A 17,657-nucleotide genomic window follows, 5' to 3' on the forward strand; every position below is an offset into this window, starting at 1 on the left:
CAAATGAGGATTAGGACCATGACACTAGCTTGACAGAAGACTTTTAAAAAGTGTCACCTGTATTTTTTTTTTAAATGAAAAAATAAACTCTCAACAATCATCAATAGCTTTACGAAAATGCATTCATAATCAGAATTGAATAAAATGATCAGAAGAAATAATTGCTTGTCCAATAACTCCACCATGATGATACCCCCAAATAATTACTCTTTTTCTATGTCATCAGCCACTCCACTGTTTGTCATCATGGATTCCACATTATCAGGCACCATGTCGTGGCTCATCACCTAAACTAATAGCCCACTGAAGAATAGACTCGTCTCCCAATCCAAGCCCCCATTTTATGAATGGTAAGAAAGTGATATCTAAAATTATATTTGATTTCCCTTACATAAAGCTTCGCAATATAAGAACCATCCAATGTTGTGTATCATGTCGTTAACTGAATAGAACATCAAATTGCAGAGCATATCTGCCAATGGGGAAGGAAAGAGACTGGGAAAAGATCCAATGAAACAAAATATGCGGAAGATGCCGAGCCAATGTGTTGAGACTATATTTAAAGAAGAAAATGTAATAGAGGGATGACAGTATAAAAAGGGAAACAAAACACGTAGACAAGAAAGAGTCCACAATGGCTTTTGCTTGAAGACAACAGGACCTCTTTTCACATCTTGAAAGTAAGATGAAATATATTCACAAGTATAAAATATTGTATCTTTTATTGATTAGGATCTATTCCTTGGCCAAAAGGTGAAAAAATAGAAAGAGGCGGGGGGGGGGAGAGAGGGAGTGAGAAATGGACTTGATGCAAGTTCAGCCCTCACAACATCAACTACACTAGTTACCTCGGAGCCACTAAGATCCAAAGCCTCAAAAATTGATAGACAGATTCCTACATACCATCTTCATTTCACATCAAGAGTTCCGAAGAACAACTTCCTTTCGTACTGTTCGAATATAAAAATCTGAAGCATGGAAAAATTAGGGGAAAAACAGGTTAATAGAGCAGTATAAACAAAATAAAACACAACAAACTGCATGGAGCAAGATAAGTTGATACCTGAAAGAACATCTTACAGTACTTTTTAAATTCCGAAGGGCCTGGGAACCTGGGTTCAAACTTATCCAGGTCAACATCCAGGGTTTGATCCAAAAAAGATAGAGCAATAAGAACAGAAAGCTACTCATCCTGAATTGAATGAAATACATAGTCAAAACAACCAAATAACATCAAAGAATATCTCTGATCAACTAACAAAATAGTAGAAGAAACGCTACATATCATCCACTGAACAACACAACATGAAACTGGTTAGGTCATTTTCGCCACCTATGCATGCAGAAACCCAATGCTTTGGAATGCTTAGTGCCAAGCTTCGACAAATCCAGTCCTAGCAACATCCAATGCGTTTGTACTTTCTAGTCCCCTCGCATAAAAAAAAGATTATACGATCTGGCAATGGAAGACCTCAATCAATTGAAACTATATCACTTTTGCCATCGGTGTACATTCTTTGAGTGCAATACTTCAGATCCATAGCTGGAACAAGAAAGAGAAAAAAAAAATGATACATGAGCATCAATACCTCATCATCTATTATTCAAAATAATAGTTCTAGTATGAAAACTTTGAAAGCAGAGAATGTAAAAATATTGCAAAAAAAAAAAATGAGATCATAACTGGATGAAGTAAAATCCCCATACCGGTTACTTGGTTGAAGAATTTCGTTTTAATGATGCCATCCAGCTGCTTGAAGCACCAGTTCCATTCCCAAGTCCACGACCCATGTAAACAGTTTGTGCTGGACCCTCAGGTGCAGCAAATTTACTTTTTAAAGCTCTTGGCAGAGCAGATGAAGTAGATGGCATAGGCACATTTCTCACTGTCTGCAACAATATATGTCAAGAAATTTCGAATGAAATTCACAATATGACCAAATTATGGCAAGAGTGATGACAGTAAGCAACAAAGCTTTGATAGAAACAAAGATATCACATCAAGTGCAACAGGTGGATAGACATCCAGTATATACATTTATGGACTCTGAAAGAAGTGAACAGGAGATCGAAGCAAATGAACCATGACATAATTAGCATAAGAAAACGCCTTACATGTTCCTCCACTGGGTTTGGAACACCGAAATTGCGACTTGTAGATGATCTAAACTGCATATGAACATCTTGATGTGTATGCTTACTTGCTCCCCCAGGCTTTGTAACCTGAGCTGAATAAGAAGCATCCTTAATTCCTGAAATTCAAGAATGAACCAAAGACATAATAAGATACACTGCAAAACATCATCTTAAATATAACAGGGTCCCTCTTCAAATAAACAAAGCTATTGTGACCCAAATTTTAACTCAAGGGAAAATCTTAATGCCAGCTAAATTGGTAAAAACAGCATGTTTTATAAGTCAAAACAGAAGAGATCCAGTATTAACCAGCAGCCCAGTCTTCAAAGCTGCTGTTCATTTCTATTTCATTTGTGTATTACAAGAAATTATGGCGACGACTCATTTACACACAATGCATGCATATCAATATGCTATGGAAAACTTACTGAACAATTTCATTTTAAAAGACAATTTGTATGGCCCCTGACTGTATTCATCACAATGCATGCAGAAATACTCAATGTTGACTGCAACCCAGCCACAACTTAAAATTTTGGTAAGACCTAGAATTACTCATGAACATGAGCAAGGATGGAGCTTACCTATATGCTTATTCACATCCATCGGCATTGGTAGGCTGCCAGTCACTCCAACTGGCTGCAAATTTAACAGTCAAGTTGTCAGAGAACAGAAACAGTCAAAATATTAACAACAGTTAGAAAGGCCATCTACAATTTGAAGTAACTTTAAAGGAGTAGCTGCAGCTAAAACTTAACTGGAACTCAGATAGAGAAAAGATGTTTCATGCATATAAATGTTTGCCAGCAATTTGCTTAATATAGTGGATAGAACAAAAAGTTATGGTAATACTAACAGTTGATTGAGCCTGCATCTTTGTCCGTTGTGTCTGCTGGTATTTTAAAATGGTCCAATCAAATACATAATCAAACTCATATCCTGCTAAGATCAAAGAATCATAAAAATCACAAGCCAAACTAGACCGTCAATTGACGCTCCAAACAAATTTTAAATGACACCGACATAGAAAATGATTTAGGATATTTTCTTTTTTTTTTTATAAGTGCTTTAGGATATTTTCTACAGAAAGAAAGACGGTGAATCTAAACTAGTACAAAGTTGGTAAGATAAAGACCCCCAATTTTGCACACTCAATGACGACAAGTACAACAAGGTCCACCTGCTAAAGTCTAAAAAATATGGACTACTTTTAAAATTGGCTAGGTAAACTATGTCTTAATCAAATCAGTGCTTCCTTTACTTGGCAGTGTTTTTAGACACATGCTAGTCTGTCTAAACATCACTAATTACAAGAACTCTAGATTTCCAATGTAAATACAAGCTTCTGTAGTGCAAATGACTTATAAGTGATTAGTCATTTGCAGTGAATATCAACTTGTTGAATTACTTGGGCTGCAGTTCTAAAGGCAATGGTGCAAATTCAAGATGTGATGAAACAAAAATGATAAGTACCTTCACGAGTAAACAAGTCACGAAACAGGCGCTTCAAGAATCCATAATCAGGTGTTTGATCAAAAGTCAAAGAGTGGCAATAATGGAAGTATGATGCGAACTCCACAGGATGGGACTTGCACAGGAACTATTAAGAGAAATGCGAGTTAGCTGACGTTAACACAGAAATCCAAGCTTAGATGATGAAATGCACCTAAGAAGCAACCATCAGAATTTCCTTGAGCCAATAACAATATATGTCCATAAACCGTTAAGAATTGATCCTTCTCCACTACATTATACACAGCATCTATACTCTAGCCTCTTCCATAACTTAAAAGTTTTTCCTTTTTCTATTTTCAATTACTAGGTAGGTTAACTCATGCAACCATGGGATCAAAACCTGCAACCTTTCATCCACCACCACATATTAAGGGAGGTAGAAGTGTGATTTGGGCTACCTTCATAAACCCCATTTCTAGCCCCTTTTTATTTAAAAAATGAAACCCGGGAGCTCCTCATACAGCTTAATTGGGTTATTTATTAAATTATTAATTGTCCTAAGAGCTTAAATTGATAGGAACGAGTGAATTTAATTTTTCTTCCTAACATTTCCATTCACGTGTGAGCCAAACTCCTTCTTAATAAGTAGATCCAAAATGTCAAATATTTAAATGAAATTTGGGGTGAGGTGTAAATTCAAGGTTCAAACTCAAGACTTCTACTCTGATACCATATTGATCACAAGCTATCCCAAAAGCCTAAGTTGATTTGAAGTATTTAATTATTTTCTAACACTCGTATTATTCTTTGGGTCTTGCTAATGAAAATGCAAGAAAAATGGGGTAGTTTCTTTCCTTTTGGGGGGGGCGTGGGGTGAGAGTCAAACACAACCATATTAGAATTGAATGATTTCTTCCATTCAAACCATAAACATAATTTATAAAATTAATCATGTTAAGGATACATGCCTCAATAGGAGTCGATAACTTCTTCTCACATATCTTGTCATATTTTTGCTTTTTTATGGCAGCCTTTAGACCCTGCCAAGGAAGACTAGATATACAAACAAACTGGTCAGTTTGATGGAGTCATGAAATTATATTGCTCATATTCATATCATTAGGTGAAAATATCAAAAACATCAAGGCTATTAAAAATGACAAGCTTAGGCATAACATACCTTCCTCTTAGAAAGTACAGGAGAACATAGCCAAGTGACTCCAAATCATCCCGACGGCTTTGTTCTGAGAAATTAAATAAAGTAAATAAGGAATAATGCAGCAATCTATCAGTCAATGGAATGGACTACATCTCTCTACTTACCAATTCCCAAATGAGTATTGCAACTTGCATAACGTGCAGTCCCTGTCAAGTTTTTGTTCTCTCTTTGTGATTTTGTCAAAAGATGGGAGGAAAAGGGAATATTTAGCCAATTATGAGCACGAAACAATAGTATCTATGTAAACAATACTTATAAAAAAGACAATAGTATCTATGTAAACATAAATACAGAGGAATGGATAAATAAAGGTACAAAATAAATTACAGAAAGTTTTAGTAATCATTACAGCCTTGCTAACAAAGCCATCACCATATTCCAGGAAACCCATTCTGTAAATTTTCCCCATTTTTGCAGGTGCCATCGCAACCATTTACAATAATCCAAATAAGACTTCTACAAATTTTCTTATGCTTTAAAAACCATCTAAACTTACAAAAACTGTTACTCTAAAAATATAATCTCGTCACATGAAAGATTAATTTGTCTGATAAATTACTTCAAAAAATTTCTTTCAATTTATAAAAAATAATTTAATAGGAAAGTTATATTAACTGAACCCATATTGAACGTGTGTAATACATGCATTGAACATAGTAAGACCCTCTAGAACGGTTAGACAACAAATAAGAAGCACAAAACTCGCTGGATTTCAAGCAAGAATCTGGTCGCGGGGTCTTTACCTGTAAGGAATATGCTTATTTGTTGTCGGATCTCGATATCTTTTTGCAAGTCCAAAATCAATCATATAAACCTAATGAACATGATAACTTTCATAAGGACCGAGAATAAAAGGTGGCAAAGAGGAGAACATAATAACTTATGTGGTTAGGTATTGAAGAAGTCACCACAATGAAATTTACCAGAGTTGCTTTCCTGCCAAGACCCATGAGAAAGTTATCTGGTTTGATGTCTCTATGCAAATACCCTTTAGAATGCACATACTCTATTCTTGTAATCTGCAATATAATAAACAACACAAATTAAATGAATAACATTGTTTGATCATTCAACAAAATTGAATGGAAAGAACTAAAACTATTTGTACTTTGTGACAACAATAATGCAGCATGCCAAACTTTAGTAAGAGTTCTTATGTTATATCTTGACACAAAACAATTTGGAGGTACATGATTTATATAAATTAAATATCAGTTAAAAATCTTCTATAAAGAAATGGTTCCTGATTTAATCACAATTCACAACAAAAAGAAAGAAACCCACACAAACCCCCCCCCCCCCCCAACTCCGAAAGTTTTAAGACAAATACCCCTCAAGAACAAATCTAATTAATGAGATACCCTGAAAAGAAAAAGTAAAATGAACAAACCCAAAAAACAACCCTTCTCCAGCGGCTAAAACAATGGAAAAATATAGGCTGCCTGTAACAACAGTCACGGAAAGCCATCATTAAGTCAATATCCAATTACCATATGATCAGCCAACATTAAAACCGTTTTCAGGGAGAACTTTCTTCCACAATAGACGAAAAGATCTTCAAGACTTGGTCCCAGCAGGTCAAGGATGAGGGCATTGTCTTCTCCATCTACTCCACACCATTTCATGTTTGCAATACCGCCTGAGAGTCACAAACTCGAGGAATTAATATCCAAAACAATATGACCAGCTTAACAACTTGCGATAGCTCCAACATAAATTTTCTGCTACTTCATCCTTACTTCCTCCTTTAAGAATATTATATAGCTTGGCCTCATATAGCAATTGCGGATGCTTGGTCTTGCGGTTTTCCTACAAACCAAAAGGTGTGTGTGAGTGAACGATAACCAAATAACTAATACTAGACCCTATACAAAGTTCTTCTCAAATAAGCAACTTAGCAAAGCAAACCAGAACATTGTTTTATCCCGCGGTACCCTTCTATGCAAGTCCAATTTCTTAAACAGCATGCAATTTTGTACAGGAAAACAATCCAATAATTAGATTAATTTGCCATTGAAAATAATGCCTTGCTCTGACATAAGCAGAAACAGCTCAAGACAACACATTTGAAACCCAAGTAGAATTGAAGGGGCTAAAACAACGAGAGAAACCAGACAACACGAGCTCACTATTCTCTTTGCCAAAATTCAATAAAATCGAAACGCAAAGGATAAATCAAAGAAGACTTACAATCTTCACGGCGACGATTTCACAGGTGTCGATATGGGTCGCTTAAACAAATCAAGAAAAATTGGGAACGGAAAATCAATAATCAGAACGGGAATTTTTCTAAACAGAAAAAAGAAAACTACACAAATCAGTAGATCCACAAACCAAGAAAAATTTCGCCAAACGATCCGCTGCCTATTTTGCGACCTAATTTGTACTTCTCTCCCACGATCCTCTCCATTTATATCTTCCTATCGCTCCTTCCCTCTCCTGTGGAACTCGATTAAAAGAATGTCGGAGGGTTCCCAACGAATGATTTGCAGATTTGGAACGAGGGCTTCAATGAAGACCGACGGGTGAAGACCCGGAGAGAAGGATCAAGAAATTATATATACTCGATAAATGAAACCGAGCCGAGTTTTGTTATTTAGAGTGGATGACGGGGACGATATTACAATTTGTGAAAGTTTGGGGCCATTTCGCAAATGGTGACAAATTTCGTCTTCTGAATGTCCGTTGAAGTCTTTCCAAGTACCGATAGAACCGACTGCTTGAGCTGTTTTGAGGTTGTTTCCTACTCTATTTTCTATAAATATGTAATTTCATTTGGAGTTGTCCGTTGATAGGATAAGAAATTGTCCATCCTTCCTTGTGATCTTTCATTAACAAGAGAAATTACTACATATTTTCGGACTCTAAATAATACATTTATCTCATCTTATTACATCATATATTGTAATTAAAATTAATTATGTAAACATTAATCTTAATTAATATAACTTCATAATACCACGTGTCTATATTTTAATAACTACTCGTTAATTAGAGCTTTCTTTGTTGGGTTGTTAAATTAGTTAGATTCACTTATATTTAATATTTATCTTTTTTAACATTATTTTTAAAATTTTAATATATCTATCTTCTTTTTTTCATAATAAACCCTTATAATTCGGCCATGTATTCTAAAAAAAATGTTATCTATACACAAAATTTGCTATAACTCTATAATAGATTCAAAGAAGCTGTCTTTTAATACACATGTATATATATTTATATACTAGTAATGTTAGGTAAAAGTGTTAGGTGGGCAAGTTTTGTATAGATATTTAAAATATATATATAGACTCTATTAAAAAATTAGATTTTTTTTTTTCATGGTGTAGTTCACTTTTTATAATTTTATATGAGATTTATATACTTAAAATAATTATTTTATCGACTACTATTCACTATCTTACACTGCATATCTTATAAAATAAAATAAAATAAAAACTGTCAGATATGAAGTATGTGAGTGAATAATAACTAATATATAATAAAATTTATATATAAATCTTGTACAAGTCATTTACTATCATCACAATTAGATAGACCCGTAATCATATTAATAGGAGAAGGTTTTTTTTTTTTATAAAATTAATAGGAGAAGTTACTATTGAAGTTTCTTTGTAATTATTTTTTAAACCTTAACTTTGCATACGCTTGATGTAAGACTCAACGTTTACACGGCTAAACGTTTAATAATCCGTAGTTCTATAAGTCTTGCATTACGAGAAGAGAAGTATTATCCAATTGAGATCCTCCGCTAAGCATATGAAAACATGAAAAGATTTGGTCAATAAATTTTTAAGTTAAACTTCGAGGAAATTCTCCAAATTATATTTTTTTATCACCATCGCTTCGTGGGTTATTTCCAGTAAACTTCAGGGGGCCAAAAAAAAAACTTGAGTTTTAACGTTGGATTTTGGTTTAATATCTCTATTGTATTCAAAAAACATCTTATCTTATCTTATCTCATATAATTATTATAATTTTTTTCAATTTTTAATATAAAATAAAATAAATAATTCAATTTTTTCAAATCTTAAAATAAAAATAATATTAAAAAATATATTCTAACAATACTTTATTCAATTTTTTAACTTTAATCTTAATTCATCTCATCTCATATGCGAAAACAAACGAGTCAAAATAATTGATTGTCTACTCGATTTCTTTTCTAATTAATTAATTAAGATATGTTTAGATAGTAAAGTGATCTTAAATGATTTATAAATAATAATAAAAAAATAAAAAATAATAATAAAATATTAAATAATAATAAATATATAAAAATTAATTATAAAATATTAAATAAAAATAAGATTACACCATTACCTAAACACAACCTTAAAAAAAAACTTTTTAACTTTGAATGCATTGACCAGTCAGCGTAGGAAGTTAGGAAGGAAAAAATAAAAAAAAGCTTGCTTTACATCACACTACAATTATATGACCTGTCAACAGCGAATCACGTAAATACATTAGATGTAAAGATTTAGGAGATATTTAGATTCGCATGACATTTTAGTTTATCTCAATTTATCTTAACTCATCTTATTACTATTTATTACTATTTAATAACTTTAACTTATAAATCTTACTATTATTCACAACTCATCTCATTACTATTCACAATCCATCTTAACTCATCTTAAATCATCTCAAATTATTTTCGAATCCAAACGTCTCTTAGTTCAACTTTTGAAATGCGTTGACTTCTAATCGATCCGAACTTCCAACTTATTTCCTTTGTATACCTTCGCCTATTTACCCAAGTTAATATAATCTTCTTTTCAAAAAATTAATAAAATATTATTCTATCCATTAAAAATAAAAATAAAATCCTATTTATTCCCTCCTATTATAGAAGCACCCGTATTATCAATTTAGCCATTAAAAAATATTTAAAAAACCAGAAAACCAATTTCTATCATTTTTTTTTCATTAAACTCGTAATTAAAAACATGAAATTATTAACTTGCTTAAAGGAAAGCAGTTTTGGCCACTGTTGGAATGGGCATGCCGTACTTCGTTCTGTAGTTACAAGGGGAATGTATCTAATCAATTTGCTATAGACCAGGTGGTTTAAATATTGGAACATTATTGAATATCCCCTCCACATCAAGGGAAACCCCGAGAGCTCGGCGAAGGAGCTCCGGCGTGGAGGTCTCACCCTTCCAAGTGTTGAACCACGGCCCCCCTCCTACTTCCACTGCCGCCGTGTTACTTGTAACATCCAATATGATCTGTAAATTAACAAGAATTATTTAAGGCGTCAAAACTCCTTAACAATGCAATGCTCCATAACAAGAATTTCAATTACTCGTCTCTACAAATGCTAGAAAGTTGCCAATAGTCGAAATAAATTTAGAGGTATAAAATCTAATTGATTTACTTAATTAAAAGAAAATAATCAAATATAATGGGAGGGAGAGAAAGAGTGACACACCTTCCCCTTACTGCCATCATATGTTCTTTCCCACATTTGTAATCTTAGGACACCAGAACAAGAATCTTTACAAGCTGGAGCAAATCCAGCTTCTGATGTTGGAGCGCGCAATGGTGTACCGGGGTCCTTTGTTGTTGCCTCCAATGTAACCTGAACAGACAACAATATCCCTGATATCACCATCTTATAATCTTTCAAAGCAAGCAATTAAACCCTACAAAACCTAATAAATTCACTAATTTATGCCTAAATTCAGCTTGGCTTCACATTCTTTTGCTGAGGAAAGAGTGTAGGAGGTGGCGACTTCACTGGCATGTGAAACTAGCACATAAAAGAATGGAATTATCAATTACGAGATACACAATTACCTTATGTGTCTGATTCTCTGCGGACATGTACCAGTAACCCCAAGGATCAACTTTCCAATTAACAACACCATTCCATGGCACAAATTCATAGAAAATTCCACCATAGTGAACTCCAATCTGCACCAGTAAGTATCATATCATTTATCAATGCATAGAGAAGAGAGGTCACTGCTAGTTTGAGATGAAGCACTTGACCAGATCTTGTTTTTCAGTGAAATGCTCCATATAATTGGGGCAACAAGATGGAATAATTTTCTCTTATTTTTTTCACCTGATTTTCAGGAAGAAGATATTCTCAATGCAATAGAATCAGATTCCTGGATAAGAGCATCTTGACAAAGCATATTAACTTTATAACTGCCATGTGAGTTAACTTCCTTTGTCTTAAAGCGATAATTCATGGTTAGAAACTCCCTTTTTCGTAAAAGGATGGAGGAAGTCATGGCTAGAGAAACAAATTTATATACCAGTCTCGCATAGAGAAACGACCACAACTAAACTTCTTTCTGTTTTCTTTCTCCCTCAGTACCCTTGGACCTCCCTATGACACCATCTTCTAGTTTTCAAGGAATTGTATTTACCATCCATAAAAATTTAAGCAAATGTGAGAGAAAACAAAGCAATATTGAAAAAGGATTGCCTCCCTAAATTAAGTACCAATGCAGCATTTTCAAAATTCTCCGTCAGTCCAGGTAGTTGCCTCAACCCACCAGCTGCGGTGAGAGCAACTTCTCCACTAGCACCTTGAAATGTATTACACTGAACCTGCAGTAAGACATTAATATGTAAGAGGCCGATATTGAGCTGCACAGAAACAATATCATCAGTGTAAATACACCAAAGAATGAATACGCTTACTCAATCAGAAACCTACTGGTGAATGAATATCTTCGAAAAGGAGCTCCACCAACAAATTACAACCTTACTTATATATGGGTCAAAGAGAGAGTGGGTTCCATCCATCACCAAAGATGGAGTCGATACACCTTTAATTGCTAGCAAGCAACAGTCTTAGTTTCCTGGCCCTCTGTTTCAGCCAAAATATTTACCTCTTCTGAATTAAAGGGCAGAAAGCAACAAAAAGTAACAGCCACTCTTCAAATGGGCAGTGAAAGGGCAAAGGATTCTTCTGACTTAATATCTGTTCCCTTTCTTTCAAGCAATTTACTTCTTGGAAAAAAGGCTCAAGCTCACGTATAACAACAATGAACATACAAAGAAGTGAAGTTTACTTTGATAATATCTATAAAGAGCTAAAAAACAATTACCCAAAACCATTTTCTCGGGAATGCTCCACCCCAATTCTTTTCGGAATACGAAGGGGCATTTTGAAACTCAAACCTTTCACCATCCCACTCTATCCAGCCTGAAATTCAAATTTAAAATCTGAGAACATGTCCTAAATGCGGCATGCAGATTTCTGAAAGAGAAATTTCAAATAGAAGCAAATAGGTTCTGGGTGAGAGGCATATAATCATAGCAAAAGAAAAACTGGATATCACAGAATAGAGTCAAAGGTTTCAAAGCTAAAATGATAGTTTGTAGAATACCATTACTTCAAAAACTCATTTCAGAGAGAATTTATAAAGCTTCCCACGGATTCTCACATATGGATCGAGATAACTTGACGAGGAGAATCTTAGTAATAGATTGGTTTTGTATGTACAAGAGGAGTAGGGAAACAATTGATCATCTCTTGCTCACTGCAAAGTCGCTAGAACGTTACGGGCCTCATACTTCTATCTTTTTGGGGGGATGCACCAAAGGGTTTCAGAGTTATTGGCGTGCTGGAGAAGTCAGTTTTTGGATGCTGAGCTCAGATCATCTATGTTGATCTACGAATAGTAGTGTTCTGTAAGTTTGAGATGTGTTTAAATTTAAATAGATTGTAATATGTATTTTTTTCCTTCTCCTCTCTAGTCAGGTGCTCCTCTTGTCGATAGTACTTTAAACCTCCTTTTTTACTTGATATCAGCTTTTCCCACATACAATATGTGATCCGGTTTGCGCCTCTGTGCAAATTTTAATAAAAATGACTTGCTTATCAAAAGGCCAAATCTTAATTGCTAATGGGTGGAAGTAGCTAATAATGTCGTGGTGACTTGTACCACAAGGATCTTATAATGTTACAATGGCATTCTTTCGCAGGACTACATCAATAAAAATTTCAGAGCGGCGACCTCTTCCTCAAAAAAAATATAATACCTGTCGACAGTCCGCTTGCCATGCATATTTGCCAATGGGGTTCAAATACGGGAAAAGCTGCAAGCCAGCCTGCTGTGGACTTCTGTTTGGACCCAACATTACCCCAGCCATAAATAGGGCGGGTACTGTACTCCCAACGAGCAGTCTTCACAGTATCCACGTAATTTGATCTGTCATTGAAAAGCCAACCCACACCAAACCACAACTAACGTTTATTGTTACATCTACAAAATAATTATATAAAAATAATCTCATAAATTTATATAATTTTATTTAATTTATTAGATCAATTTTATAATAAAAATAATTTTATAATATTACGTCCCATATTTGATGTGTAATGTATTACTACGTCCCAACACAAAATGTTATCCCAAAATCTACAAACATTTAATAAAAGAAATGTAGGGGGTAAAGAAAACTTCTATTCACTTGCAGGCCGAAAAAGGAAGTGAACTATACCATACAAATTTCAGATAGAAATATCCTTACGCAGCCTATATTAATTACCTGAAGAATTAGAATATGTGACATAATAAGTTGTTACCTGCCATCATCACAAATGAAGCCTTGATTCCAAAGTGGGCTAACTTGGAAACCTTCCAACACTCTTTTATCAAATTCCTGTGCGACAACATGACATAAGCAAAGGAAAGAACAAAAATTGTCTTTTGCTAGACTTTAACATAATCAGGACACGATTATAATAACATATATGCATTCACTGCAGGTCGACTTGTGATCATAAAAGGGTAATAATATCCTTTCACCTCATTTATTATTATTTTACTATCTAATTACTTTTTTCTCTCTTTTTACTATTTGAATTAGGATTAAAAATCTCATAACCTGAACTTCTTAAATAATTTAAAAAAAAATAAATTCAAATAATCAACGTAATCATATAATTTAATTAAAACTAAATTTAATTTTATAAAAATTGACTCAAAAAGTAAAAAAATGTCAATTTTTAAAAAATTGAATTTATTTTTAATTAAATTATATAATTACGTTGGTTGATTGAATTTATTTTCTTTTAAATTATACAATAATATAATTTCTTTAGATTTTCAATCCAAATTCAAAGAGTAAAAAGAAAAAAAAAATAACTGAATAGTAAAATAGTAATAAAAAAAATATAAAGATATCATTATTCTCATAAAAAAACCTCAACTACTAGGATAGGGGACGATGGCCATCAAAAGGAAATATTGAATTAAAAAGTAAAGGACTTCTAAGACAAATAGTTTCAACATTAATACACAAAAATTAAAACCAAAGTTGGTGGATCAACCTGAGGAGGGACCTCCTTGTTTGGAGGCTTCAATTCTTTTTCGGCAACAAAAGTATTCCCCAATACCAATTCATGTCTACCTATAAATTAAAAAAATGTTAGTCATAGACAAGACGGACTAAGAGCATGTAGTGAAGTCAATGAGAATGCTCTAATAATTAATCTTGTAGCTATCAAGTCAACAGGTATAACATACTGTGATTGCTTATGTGAAAAACAAGAAACCAAAGGAAAGTTGACAAAAGGGTTCACAAACTGCTGCAACGGCCTGGGTGCTGTGATGTTCTTTGTAAGTATAAAGCAATTGGTTCCATGGCATAAAGAAAATCTTACTTCCCCAAAAGTACTGAGATTCTTGAGAGTATTGGCAAATATACTTGTCATCAGCGCCGAGAATTTGAGCCCCAACTCCGGTAAATCTAGGTCCATATTGTGCCTCTTCAAATGGTGTTAATTTCTTACGGAAGACAGGGTTCTCCACAGTATAAATAATGCAGAAGCTCTGTCTCCGTTCCGGGATTGAGACCTTGAAGTACCAACCCTCAAAAAACTTCCTTGCACTTCCGTCGAAATGGTACCTACTTCAAACGGTTGGGAATTATTACATGGCAAGTTATTTATTAAAAAATATAATTAAAAAAAATACAAACACAATGGTAACAAAAAGAACCTAGAATTTCAACCTTTTCCCTAAACTTGCCAACGGCTAGAGCATTCTCAAGGTAAGTATTATATTAAAAATGTAAATTATTTGGAGAATGGCTCAATAAAGGAGTTCTATCTAAAATACAATTTGTAACAATAAACTGCTATATAGTGGGTACTGTTTATTCTGTAAATATTTGTTTATTATTTATATTTCATTTACTCTTTCATTTTTTTTATTTTGATTTTTACTATGTAAGCAATTTTTTTTTATTGTTCATCATTTAAAAAATTAAAACACCTTTATTTCATTTTCTTCTAAAAAATATCTTGAAAATATTTTTTATTCAATTTTTTCATTTTTTTTATTTTTTTTATTTTTTATTTTTGGCTTATATATTTTTATTCTGTGTGTATAAAACTGAATTATATTATAGTGTATATAAAAATATATTGTAAATAGAAAAAATATATATGGCTTTTGTAAATTTAATGAAATATTTAAAAATAATAATAAAAAATTATTTAAATATAAAGAAAAAATAGATAAATTGATGTATAATATATTATAAAAATTACTATATAAAATAAAATAAAAAATTTAGTAATGTATTTTAAATGATAAGATAAAAGAACCATCGTGATTCGTGAATGCTCCATACAAGGCTATTGCATTTTTCAAAATTATATAGCCCAAGTGCTGATTAAAAAATTTTGTTACTCATCATTCTCACGTATTACATTTATTTTTAATTTTTTTTAATTTTATTCTTTCTAACTTCTTTTATTAATATGATACGAGAAAAAAGAGTGGCATTATAGTCACTGCCTTGTATGTTTTATATATATTTTTTTAACATATTTAAATATTTTTAAAAAATAAAAAAAAATTATAATAATATTAAAAAAATTTATTTAATTATTAAATTAAAAAAATGCATAACGGTAAAAATTAGCGATAGAAACAATCGGTAAGAGTATTATTATTCAGAAAAAATTACCCGCTGTGAGGGGTTCGAAGCTCCCTATTCGGAGGCGTCGGCACGTAGAGTGGACTGACAGAGCCCGAACTATCTTCGTCTATCTGTCTTTGAACAGTAGAAGAAGACCCATGGGATTGACCTTTCGACATTGAATTGGAGGCGAATACGCATGGACTCGTCCGGAACCCAAGCTCCCTTAACCATCCGAGTTTTGAAGACCGAGCTAGTTTAACACTGGAATTAAGGCTTACAAATGGAATCCCGAACTTTGAATTGAAACGGTGAGGTCTGTAGACGAAACACACCTTTGCTTCCATTGCAAATGACCTCCTCGAGTTTGATAATCCGAAAAGGGTTTAAAGAAGTTAAATTGCTCAGACACTCTGCGAGCATGTCGTTTTTAAGTCGTGCTCTACCTCACTCAACTACCAGAGGGTGTCACTCAACTACCAGCGGTTCAGCATTCAAGGCACAATGTGACAGGAGTGGGCACCGTACCACTGTTGAAGGCGATGACGGGCAAATCGGGAACCATTCGAAATAAGGAATTTTTTAAAAAAGTTAAAAACTGTAGTATGTAACTGATATGGCTAAAATCCAAACCGACAGTTTTTTAGATCTTTCATGCCGACCAAAACTGGCCGATAGTGAGGGAGAGAACCGGCCCTGATCAGTTAAACTGTCGGCGGTGATTAATCTATCCTTAAACTTACATCATAAATTTAAAACAGTTTTATTATATACAATCGTTAGATATAATTGGTGTACTGTCGTCCATGCCACGTCAGATTTAAAATGAATTTTTTCTCTCTCATCAGCTCTCTCTCTCTTATCAGCTCGATATTTTTCTCTCACCAGTTCTAGCAGCTCGGTTTGTCCCTCCATCAGCTCGATTCTCTCTCATCAAGTGTCTCTACGTTAGCCACATTTCGCCGTTTGCACCAGGCACTTGCAACAAGCATTTTTCAATTTAAAATAAATCAACTCAAAATTCATAAAAAATTAAAAAATACATAACAAATCAACTCAAAATTCATAACAAAATCACAAATTAAAAAAAAAAGTGGACCTCAAGTCGCAGAGACGTTGGAGACAACAGAGAGATGAGAGAAGGTTGGAGATGCGTGGGTTTAACAAACGGTGGGGGTCTGCAGGGCTAGGGGGCAGTGGCTTCATTTTTGTTAAGAGCGAGTGAGACAGAAACTATCAGGAGGGAGCTTAAATTTGGGAGGGAAGTGGAACGATATGAAGAAGAGGAAGAATAAGAAGAAGAGAGAGGGGGCGGCTATTTCGAAACGACGTCATTTGGATTAAGAGTAGTGTTATATATATTTACAATTTTACTTATGTTTTTATGTACAAAACTCGTTTTGTTAGTTTTCTTTTGAATTTTAAATTTAATGATTTTCAACATATCAATAACTAACACGTGGATAAATAAATTTTTTATAAGTTTTTTTTTAAATACATCTAGCATTTTCCTTGAATTAAAGCCAAACGGTTCCGTTTCATTTTTTTTAAAAATAAACTTCATGACCAAAATGATGTCGTTTCACTCAATTAAGTGAAACGGCGTCGTTTCATATATATATATATAAAAAATACATATATATATATATGTTATTGTCGTTTTGGCAGTTTGACATTGGTTCAAATCGGGACTGAATCAGCCAATGTCGGTTTTAGCAAATTCCTATCGCCGGCCAACAGGTTTTGATCGATTCCTGACTCTGACAGTCGAAATATGTCGATGACAGCCGGTCCGGTTCAGTTGGTTCTAGGGCTGTACACCGATGGGTTCGGTGTCGGTTTCGGCGCAAAACTGAGACACCACTAACGTCTGCCATGGGTCTGTTGAACCGGCCGAAACCGAGGATTTGGAGAGAAAAAATTGATCATATCAGTCTCAATG

At 33.7% G+C, this 17,657-nt stretch overlaps 2 protein-coding genes across 5 annotated transcripts; both read right to left on the reverse strand.

Moving 5' to 3' along the window:
• Window positions 1–674: 674 nt before the first annotated feature.
• On the reverse strand, window positions 675–7,382 carry LOC109009498 (casein kinase 1-like protein 3). 3 transcript variants are annotated; one of them, XM_018989975.2, is made up of 17 exons: window positions 7,145–7,382; window positions 7,001–7,041; window positions 6,550–6,619; window positions 6,301–6,449; window positions 5,734–5,829; window positions 5,554–5,624; window positions 4,915–4,976; window positions 4,772–4,835; window positions 4,560–4,644; window positions 3,610–3,736; window positions 2,993–3,075; window positions 2,721–2,775; window positions 2,116–2,252; window positions 1,708–1,890; window positions 1,334–1,543; window positions 1,064–1,112; window positions 675–968 (listed from the first exon to the last, which is right to left on the reverse strand). In XM_018989975.2, exons 1-14 carry the CDS (start codon window positions 7,218–7,220, stop codon window positions 1,711–1,713), a joined length of 1,296 nt encoding a protein of 431 aa, XP_018845520.1. In that variant the 5' UTR covers window positions 7,221–7,382; the 3' UTR covers window positions 675–968; window positions 1,064–1,112; window positions 1,334–1,543; window positions 1,708–1,710. The 3 variants fall into 3 exon arrangements, with proteins under 3 accessions (XP_018845520.1, XP_018845519.1, XP_018845518.1); XM_018989974.2 differs by having other exon boundaries at window positions 1,064–1,192; XM_018989973.2 differs by having other exon boundaries at window positions 1,064–1,543.
• A 2,335-nt stretch (window positions 7,383–9,717) lies between these two features.
• On the reverse strand, window positions 9,718–16,201 carry LOC109009500 (tocopherol cyclase, chloroplastic-like). Of its 2 annotated transcripts, none has more exons than XM_018989979.2 (10): window positions 15,764–16,201; window positions 14,451–14,698; window positions 14,118–14,197; window positions 13,371–13,447; window positions 12,824–12,993; window positions 11,887–11,984; window positions 11,276–11,383; window positions 10,619–10,735; window positions 10,251–10,400; window positions 9,718–10,047 (listed from the first exon to the last, which is right to left on the reverse strand). In XM_018989979.2, the coding sequence occupies exons 1-10, from the start codon at window positions 16,060–16,062 to the stop codon at window positions 9,871–9,873; spliced, it is 1,524 nt and encodes a 507-aa protein (XP_018845524.2). In that variant the 5' UTR covers window positions 16,063–16,201; the 3' UTR covers window positions 9,718–9,870. The 2 variants fall into 2 exon arrangements, with proteins under 2 accessions (XP_018845524.2, XP_018845525.2); XM_018989980.2 differs by having other exon boundaries at window positions 14,451–14,695; window positions 15,764–16,198.
• Between the last annotated feature and the right edge of the window lie 1,456 nt (window positions 16,202–17,657).

Source organism: Juglans regia, chromosome 11 (assembly GCF_001411555.2).
Source record: "Juglans regia cultivar Chandler chromosome 11, Walnut 2.0, whole genome shotgun sequence".
NCBI classification, from domain to species: domain Eukaryota; kingdom Viridiplantae; phylum Streptophyta; class Magnoliopsida; order Fagales; family Juglandaceae; genus Juglans; species Juglans regia.

Excerpts from the sequence above, each read along its gene's own strand:
- LOC109009500 (XM_018989979.2), bottom strand. The coding sequence starts at position 16,062 with ATGGAAGCAAAGGTGTGTTTCGTCTACAGACCTCACCGTTTCAATTCA. Across the intron at positions 14,198-14,450 it reads ATCTCAGTACTTTTGGGGAA|GTAGACATGAATTGGTATTG; the intron begins GTAAGATTTTCT and ends TTTAATTTATAG. Across the intron at positions 11,985-12,823 it reads GGCAAGCGGACTGTCGACAG|GCTGGATAGAGTGGGATGGT; the intron begins GTATTATATTTT and ends TTTGAATTTCAG.
- LOC109009498 (XM_018989975.2), bottom strand. The coding sequence starts at position 7,220 with ATGGAGAGGATCGTGGGAGAGAAGTACAAATTAGGTCGCAAAATAGGC. Across the intron at positions 6,450-6,549 it reads TAATATTCTTAAAGGAGGAA|GCGGTATTGCAAACATGAAA; the intron begins GTAAGGATGAAG and ends TGTGACTCTCAG. Across the intron at positions 4,836-4,914 it reads CAATACTCATTTGGGAATTG|AACAAAGCCGTCGGGATGAT; the intron begins GTAAGTAGAGAG and ends TTAATTTCTCAG.